Source organism: Mus pahari, chromosome 3 (assembly GCF_900095145.1).
Source record: "Mus pahari chromosome 3, PAHARI_EIJ_v1.1, whole genome shotgun sequence".
Classification (NCBI taxonomy): Eukaryota; Metazoa; Chordata; class Mammalia; order Rodentia; family Muridae; genus Mus; species Mus pahari.
Genome location: NC_034592.1, coordinates 91,165,146 through 91,174,309, shown reverse-complemented (window position 1 = coordinate 91,174,309; position 9,164 = coordinate 91,165,146). Strand labels below are relative to the sequence as shown.

At 39.3% G+C, this 9,164-nt stretch overlaps 1 protein-coding gene across 1 annotated transcript; it reads left to right on the top strand.

Annotated features, from left to right (window-relative positions):
* Nucleotides 1-278: 278 nt before the first annotated feature.
* Fshb (follicle stimulating hormone subunit beta) lies at nucleotides 279-3,760 on the top strand. Its single transcript, XM_021194982.1, has 3 exons — nucleotides 279-315; nucleotides 946-1,132; nucleotides 2,385-3,760. The coding sequence occupies exons 2-3, from the start codon at nucleotides 971-973 to the stop codon at nucleotides 2,613-2,615; spliced, it is 393 nt and encodes a 130-aa protein (XP_021050641.1). The 5' UTR covers nucleotides 279-315; nucleotides 946-970; the 3' UTR covers nucleotides 2,616-3,760.
* Nucleotides 3,761-9,164: the final 5,404 nt, after the last annotated feature.

The window sequence follows — 9,164 nt, the reverse complement described above, 5'->3', positions numbered from 1 at the left end:
TCAAAAAGAACAGTCTAGACTCTAGAGTCACATTTAATTTACAAGGTGAAGGAGTGGGTGTGCTGCCATATCAGATTCGGTTTGTGCAGAAACCATCATCACTGATAGCTTTTTCTGCTCTGTGGCATTTAGACTGCTTTGGCGAGGCTTGATCTCCCTGTCTGTCTAAACAATGATTCCCTTTCAGCAGGCTCTATGTTGGTATTGGTCATGTTAACACCCAGTAAATCCACAGGGTGTTAAGTTTGTATAAAAGCTGAGGTGTGACTTGACGCGGTGTTCAGCTTTCCCCAGAAGAGACAGCTGACTGCACAGGTGAGTCCCAGCACTTGGTGCAGCAAGGACAGCCACTTTGAAAATTGCAGAGCATTAGGAGTTAAAGAAGGGGTAAGAGTTTTCTGTCACTGCTGTATAGAAACTTATTCTTGTTAACTTGACTTCTTGAATACGGTCAATGTACAGATATGAAGAATCTAACTTATAAAGCAGTTTGCCTAGCTTCTGACATAGACTCTTTGTCAACAGATGTAGACAAACAGACCAGATGTTTAAATTGTGATAAAAATGAAGACATAATTACATAGTGTATTTTTTTACTTTTGAACAAATTATTCTTTAAGAAACTGTTAATGAAATGGCAAATATAAGGGTCACAATTATCACAATTAGAGTAATCACTTTAAGATAGCAATAATTCCATCTGTAAATACAGCTTTGGTTAAATCATCATGTTGGAGTTTTTATCTATATGTCTCTACTTCTACATTACCATAATCCCATCCCACCTCACCCCCCAAAAGATAAGGAGGAATATTGGTTCATGAAGAAAAAAGTAAAAACTCAGTGCTCTAGCAGAATGCTTGAGAAGGATGGGTAGGTTAACTGCTTCTCAGCTGGTCAGTTTCCACAGTGATTTCAATTACTTGATCTCTCTATTGCTACCAGGACATAGCTGTTTACTTCCCAGACCATGATGAAGTCGATCCAGCTTTGCATCTTATTCTGGTGCTGGAGAGCAATCTGCTGCCATAGCTGTGAATTGACCAACATCACCATCTCAGTAGAGAAGGAAGAGTGCCGTTTCTGCATAAGCATCAATACCACTTGGTGTGCTGGTTACTGCTACACCAGGGTAGGTCCTGTGCTCTGCTGGAGGCAGGGTACTGGGAAGCTGTATGAGCCAAGATTGATGAATTCCCACTTTATCAATATTTTAATTTCTTAAGCAATAGCACAATTAATGCTGTGTTGTGAATAGGTGAATAATTAGGATGCCAGTTTGGGGTTGGGATTTAATTTGGATCAACTTAGTAAATCTTAGAATTGAATACGTTTGGTAACATACTTAGTATAAATATAAATTATTTCTATGCCACATTTTGTATGTAAATAAGACTATATATATTTAATCATAAAAGAACTCCAATATTTCCTATGTTGGCAATTTTTATAACAGCGGCCTTGACTTTGACATGGAAATAATTTCAAATATGTATCTATGTTACATGAAGACACAAATAGCACCTTATAAACAGTAGAACTTTCTGATGAAATGCACTTTACATAATGATAAAAGAGTTTATTCAAACTCCACTTTTGTACAATGTATTGCTCATTTCTAGGGATGTCAATTAGGTATCATGGCACCCGAATAAAAAGAGCGGCAGCTTCAGTTTCTTCCCTCAGCCCAGATAGACTCTCCACTGGAAAGTGTTAGAAGGAAAAATGGATTGATTTGAAAACAATTCTTATGTGCAAATGATATGTCCTTTGAGGGTGATCCCACTACGAAGTAAATGTCACTTAAAAGAGGAAAATTGTCTGCCAAGCAATGGAATGATTAGCATGTTACAGAGGTTCAGAAACAAATAATATTTAATGTTATATACATTGATTGTACAATGATAAGCATTAATATTTATGTCACATTATTTTATTTTTATAAATGCAAAACAATATATAACTTTCCTGAAAGCTAAGCTGTAAGATTTGCAAGATTTAAGTTGTCATTAATATATCTTTCAATTAAGTATGAAAAGGCAACAAAAATTCTAAGTCGTTAGTCTCGTTTCATCATTTCCTATATTGATAATCAAAGTGCCTTGGCATTTTAACAAATAACTTATATTCTGATATGGGCATAAAAATCATGAAAGAAATGACTTACATTTTCAGTAAGATTTCCGGAATAATTAGAAAATGGTTCCAGAAGAATTGGAAAATGAAGCACACTGAATAGGTGGTCTGTGTGGTTATGTGGGTTTTAATAGTTAAATGTGACAGCATGCAGAATGAAATTACCGTCTCATTTTAATGAAAATGAATAGAAACTTCCAAATTATGTATATTATATATCCTCATTCTCCCTTTCCTGAACTCCTCAGGATCTGATTTATAAGGACCCAGCTAGACCCAATACTCAGAAAGTATGTACCTTCAAGGAGCTGGTGTACGAGACCATAAGATTGCCTGGCTGTGCCCGCCACTCAGACTCCCTCTACACGTATCCAGTAGCCACTGAATGTCACTGTGGCAAGTGTGACAGCGACAGCACTGACTGCACCGTGAGGGGCCTGGGACCCAGTTACTGCTCTTTCAGTGAAATGAAGGAATAAACAACGATGGACATCACCGTTCACCCACCCTTCTCCTGAAGGATCATGATATCCGAAATGTCTGCGTCTGCTCAGTGCTGGGACTGCAAACCACTGGCTTGGGGACCATCAGACCCACTGTTGTCCGCTGTCCTGACAGATAGGGAGGAGGAACTCAGGACTAGGAGTGCCAGGGCCAGGACTCTACACCATTCATCCCTCTATCCATACTGTTGGTTATCTAAGTCATTCACTCGTAGCTCTCAGCTCGGTGTGGGGGGATTTCCTGTTCAACTACCTTATGAACCTTCTAGAGCAATCCCTTCCTTCTAGACAGAGGCATGCATGTGTCCAGAGGGAGGAAAGGAAGGTAGAATTCTGTGGAAGAGCTAAAACTAGCACAATCGTCTGCCTTTTAGAGCCATCGGACTTTAGAGACTCCGGCATGATTGCAAACTTAAGGCCTAAAGTCTGCATGGAATTCAGTGAGAAACTCAATGGCTTCCTTAAGAAAAAGAAAGATGAAATATGACATATGCCGGGAAATGCTGATGCAGCTGGCTGAGGAAAGCTGGCCCCACTAAGTTAGGCTGCTAAACTTCTCTGAAGCTCGTGGAGGACTGAGACGGGATCAAACATCTGTGGATTGTTCCAGGCAGACAGGACAGGAGGTAGTGACCAAGCTCAGAATTTCCCAAGGTTTTGCCACCAAGTTCTTTAGTTAAAGGAAAAAAAATTAATTTGGAACTGTGAATATTAGTCCACATTTATTCATTGCTTTAAGAAATGATCAAATGCTGTTAGAATTCTTCAAAACTCCCTGGTCTCACCAGCTTTCCCTCGCATGCAGTGAGAAAAGGTTTTGAAGTGGGTTTCAAAGAAATTTCAGTGATTAATTAAATACATTTTGCTTGCCTGCAAACACACCTGCATAAATTAATGGTTATATAAAATGAACCATGAATGGAAAACTTCTCTTTTCTAGGGCCCCCTACTTCTCTTTTGCCTATCCATGTTCTCCTAAAGCTTTTGTTCCTTTCAAATACATCATGAGTTGAATTCTTTTAAAGATGTTAACCCTTCTCATCATGTACTTATTTCACAGTTATGATGCTTGATTAATTTATTTAAATCTTATTTTTTTAATAAAAATGCTACTAATGAAAGTCAAAGTTTAATTGTTTTCTATACAAACAGATAACCTACATGTTGATATGTTTATAATTATGCTAGGAAAGACATTAAGTATGATTCCTAGTGTTTCTACAAAAATTACCTATTTTCATCTTTGGAATTGTTAAATATGTTTTTTGCATTTCTAAAAGCATTTTGCTGTTATGCTTCCTGTCATTTTTTTTGAAATCGCTTTTGCGTAATGTTGGGGGAAACATAGAAAGAGGAGTGCACAGAGACAATGGAGGCTCCCTGGGTCACTGCTTCAGGATTGGCAATGGAAGAATTGCAGCTATTAAAGTTAAACCAAGATCTCTATCTTAGCTGAGTTAGTCTAGGGTAAGATATAAATAGTAGAAATAGATTACTCATAGTTCGAGATGACAAAAGCTCAAGATGGAGACACCAGCACACATCATCTCTAGCAATCGCCCTCTGTGTTTCAAAGACGGTGCCCTCTTGCCCTATATTCACCCACATGATAGATCTTATTCCCAGGATTCCTCTGTCATGATAGAATTACCTCCTTGAATGCCCATTAATACCACCTGTCTTAGTCAATGTTCTCTTGCAGTGAAAAGGCACCATGACTGTGGCGATTCTTATAAAAGAAGGCATTCCACTGGGGCTTGCTTACAGTTCAGAGGTTTAGTCCATTGTCATGGTGGGTAGCACGGCAGCATGCAGACAGACATGCTGCTGGTGAAGGAGCGAAGAGTTCTACATCCATATCCACAGGCAGCAGGAAGAGAGGCTCTGGGCTAACCTCAGGCTTTTGAAAACCCACCTCCAGTCACACACTTCCTCCAACAAGGCCACACCTCCTGTTCCTTTCAAATAGTACCACTCCCAGGTCACCAAGCATTCAACTCTGTGAACCTAGGGAGCCGTTCTCATTCAAATCACCATACCACCTCAACAAGAATTAGATCTAATCTGGAAGGCACATAAGCATTCAGATAACTCACAGAGGCTGTTCATTGCAGAATCAGAATTAGAACCCTGGTCTTTGAGCTCTTATGATAGCTTTCCTATTCTACTGCCCATCAGTTTTGAAGAGATGGAAATAAAACTACATTAAATAGGAAAGTAGCAAAGGGAATACAGGATGTAGAAAAGTTTAAGAGGGACGAAATGGGAACTAGGAGAGATGAGAAGGCAAAAGGGAAGCAAGCATTAACTAAAATAAAGAGGGTTTTTTTAAAATACGGAAAGTAAACGTGTCTTAAAGCCAGAATAGCCTGTTTCTGAAGATACCACACACTTGAGTTACATGAGACAGAAAATTGAAGCTGGAACTTAGAGTTACCTTCCATGCATAGACGGTAATTAGCTTTCCTCTGTTGGTTTCTGCTCTGAGCTCCTGCTTTGAGCTCCTGTCCTGAATGCCCTCAATGAAAGGCCATAACCTGTAAGATGAAATAAGCACTTTTCTCCCCCAGTTGCTTCTGTCTACGGTGTTTACCATAGCAACAGAAAATCAGACTAGGATAGAGGGTAACCAACTACTCATTGATTGGATTTGAGGCTCACTCAAAAAAAAAAAAAAAAAGGAAATCCATGTCTATTAAACTTTGTGTATGATGGGGAAGGTCACAGACCCAAGGAGGGAACTAAATGCTGTTTGATTCCATTGACAGAGCTTCAAACAATCTTCTAACATTTGTATGTTTCTACACATGCACAGATGCAGGCTTCAGCCTTCATCAGAGAAGTCTCTCTTTCCTCCGAATGATGCTGAATGAAGAGACTCATGGCTCTACATTAGGCACTGAGAATGTAGGGCTCAGGCATAAGCGAGACATTTATCCCAAACCTTGTAAGATTCAGGGAATGCTGCTTGGGGGGTGGGGGTGGGAGTGGGGGTGGGGGCGGAAAAATTTAAGAGTTGTAAAATGGCATCTTCTGTGGAAAACACAGCCATTGTGATGATGAACTCAGAGCAGCTAGAGATGCCTGCTGAGTGTGCACATGAATGGACCTATTGAACAAGGATGATGAGAGAGCTCACAGAGCTAAATCTCTCAGTAATGAACACTTTGCTGCTGACAGATTTAGGGAAAGGAAGGCATTACCTTCTGTTGTGCACCGACTTAATGTCCCTATCAGGCTCCACTGGACAGTTACAACCCAATGGTCACACAGCTGGCTCTAGATAAATGGGTCACAAAATGTAAACTCAGGAACTTGGGAAAGAGACTGGCAAGGATGAGCAGGGAATGATGGAAATGGGAAGGAGATAAGAGTGTGGGGAGATAGGAGTGTCAGAATATATTAAATGCACTGATTAAAAACTTCAAAAACCAAAACTATACTAGCAAAATGCATTACTCATTTTAAATGATTTTTTAAGGCCATTTTTTTTCTACCTATAGTTTTAGAGATCAAAACCACAAGTGTTTCCATTAGAAGTAGGGTAGTCAATGTCTCTAGAACTATTTCCTGAATCATCTTTAGAAAATGTCATTTGAACAGTTACTTCCATTCTCTAGCTTTGATTTCTGCAACAATAGAATAAATATAACATTGCCTACTTCAGAGAGGTTGTATCAATGAGTCAATGAAGGAAATCTGTCATCTCAAACTGAGAAACTATTGAGAAACTGTACTTCAATCAGATTGGTAAGAATCAGTGGTCCAAATGAGGTAGGGAAAGTAGGAGTTTACACAGGAAACAAACAAACAAAAAAATGTTCTTAAGTGATTACAAGGTAATTAAAATCATATTGAGTCAGAAAGAATTGCAAAGGCTACTTATCAGAGATATGTGGATAAAAAGAAAACAAAGAAATGCATCTAAAAACCAACCAAACAAACAAACAAACAAACAAAAGAGTCTCATGATCTTCTAGGGTACACCTTGAAGCCCTAGGCACAATGTGACTGCTATTTATCCTAGGCAGTTACAGATAGAGGGCAGAAATAACCAAACTTCACTCCAGACTAATAGCCCAAAATATTAGTAAGCTTTCTGTCCTTCTTGGCCTTCCAACCTTGTTTTAAGAACCTCTTTCAACACTTGTTTGTATCATGAGTCCTTTTTAAGCTTATATCATCACACACCAAATTCTCAGTACATCTACGCAGTTATTTCTGGAAAGAGACAATAAGGCAAACAAGCAAATAACTCACCTCGACTCTTTCTAATAATCTAGAGCAATTTAACCAACTATATTTGGACTTGTTCTTATCACTTTTAAAAATTGAGTAAATTGTAGCTAGTCCACAGCACTATTACCAACATTTAGAAAGATGGTATACACAAAATGCTAAAGAGTCCACTATGAGTATAATTCTACTGGAGAGAAAGTATTTTACAGCATAGACTTGTTTTTTTAAGGTCAAAATAAAATGGTTGGAAGAACCAGAAGTTTCTGTTTGCTTCACCTCCATGTAAAAGTGAAACTCTATTCCTTCTAAAGTGGCAAAAATAAAACCTATGAACTCTAAGGTCCATGACAAGAAATGCCCTGCCCCCACTGGATTCCATTCCGTTGAGATCCATAACATCTGTTCTCATTTCGTCTCTTCCAGCTCTGGGAAGCCTCACAGAGGTACAGTCACAACTTGGAGCAAACCTAGCAACAGATCATATTCTATGCTATTTTCAGGATAAAAGGCACATTCAGGGTCTATGGTATTAATTCAGATTACCTCTCTAGCTCTCTAGCAATCTCTTCTCCCCACCCTGCGAGGCAGCTGAACCCAGAGACTAGTGAAAAGGACGGAAGTTCCTAGTCACTTTCACGAGAACATGACGCATCCCATAAAGGTTGCCCCTTTGGTTGTCTTCATTGACTTATGCTGTACCTGTGGAGTAGATGCTTCTCATTCTTCCTTTTAATGAAGAGAGGAGATATGGTAGCAGTGTTGATGATGGTAAGGAAGCCTCCCTTCCTCATTACTGAATACTGAATAAAGAAGGGCAAAGAAGTTAGCTTGTCTTGTTAGTTCATGGGTTTCCACACCATAAAGAACCCCATCCAGATATTATGGAGCAAACTGCACAGCATCTGAAGATCAAGGGCCTGGAGTTGGACTCATGGAGGGGAAGGAAAAAAAAATGAACCCAGTATTTGTTCACAGACATTTGAACTTGGGTGGAAAATGGTGAATACTCACCAAACTGCTTCCTGTTTGTTCCTAGAGCACAGCTAATCCACATTTCCCACCCTCACTGCTAGGAAGGTTAGGGTATATCAGAGTTCTACTGGTGAATAGTCATCAGAAATTGCATGTGATTCTTTTAGGTCTTGTTCATAAAGTCCCTGCAATGGGGATCTTGTACTGCTCAGTCAGTTAAGAACTAGTGTTTAAAGCAACCTGGGAAGACACAGATGCAAGGTGGCAGAGGCTCTACTCACCTAAATAATGGGTCAGAGGACTCACAGTTACTGGCATATCTGTTCCCTCTAAGGGAACTTTATGTGAGCCAGAAATAAACCTGCCTTTTCTAAGCTATTGAGTCACTGTAGGTTTATCTGTTATTACTAATAATTTTATCTTAGCTAATGCAGCAGCTCACCGTGTTCAAAGAACACAAATATAATGTTTCACGTCAACCTACTTGAGCCAAGTATAAAATTAGTTACCTAATGTTGATTGTAGATACACTCTAAACCACAAGTTTCTGTTTAAAAAATAGATTTGTTAATTAGCAATTAATTTTAAGTGTAGTGCAGTGTGTGCAGGTGGGTGGGAGGGGAGGGGGAAATAAGAAAGAAAAAGGAGAATGAGAGAAAAAAGGAGAGGAGAGACGGAGAGACTATTCTTGAGACTTTGGAAGTTATATGCCAAGCCTGTGCACCAGTGGTTCTTCATAGATTTCATCTTGAGAGAATAAGAAGGAGAAATATACAGGGAAACTGGGACCTTTGGCTGGGATTTAATCTCTTACTTTCAACTTGAACTGGTTGGAGAAAGGGAAGGAATAACCAAACTGCAACATGAGCACAGTCTATTGTAACCACCAAACTGTACTACAGCCAGACAACATGCGAGCACTCTAAAGAATCAAGACTGGCTAGACTGGGACTAGTGGGACAGGCCAAAGACACCACAACTGTTCTCTACTTGTGACAATAGCATCTGTGTGTCTTGTTTGCCTCACAAGACTTCCTGTTCCCATCATGTACCTGACATCATCACATGTGTAGTTTAAAAGAAGGGGGAGATAAGAAAAACCTAATCTTAGGAAATCCTCACCCATTCTGAAATCCCCCACCTACCTTACCTTATAAATAATCCTGTTCTGCATCAAAAACTGCCCATGAGATGCTGTTTGAGATCCTGAGAAGCCAGCACTCACTGCTAGAAATCTGTACTTTTGCTCCATAACACTTCCAGTTTAGTACTTTATTTTTTTTATTATTATTATTATTTTCTTTATTTACATTT

Excerpts from the sequence above, each read along its gene's own strand:
- Fshb (XM_021194982.1), top strand. The coding sequence starts at position 971 with ATGATGAAGTCGATCCAGCTTTGCATCTTATTCTGGTGCTGGAGAGCA. Across the intron at positions 1,133-2,384 it reads CTGGTTACTGCTACACCAGG|GATCTGATTTATAAGGACCC; the intron begins GTAGGTCCTGTG and ends TGAACTCCTCAG.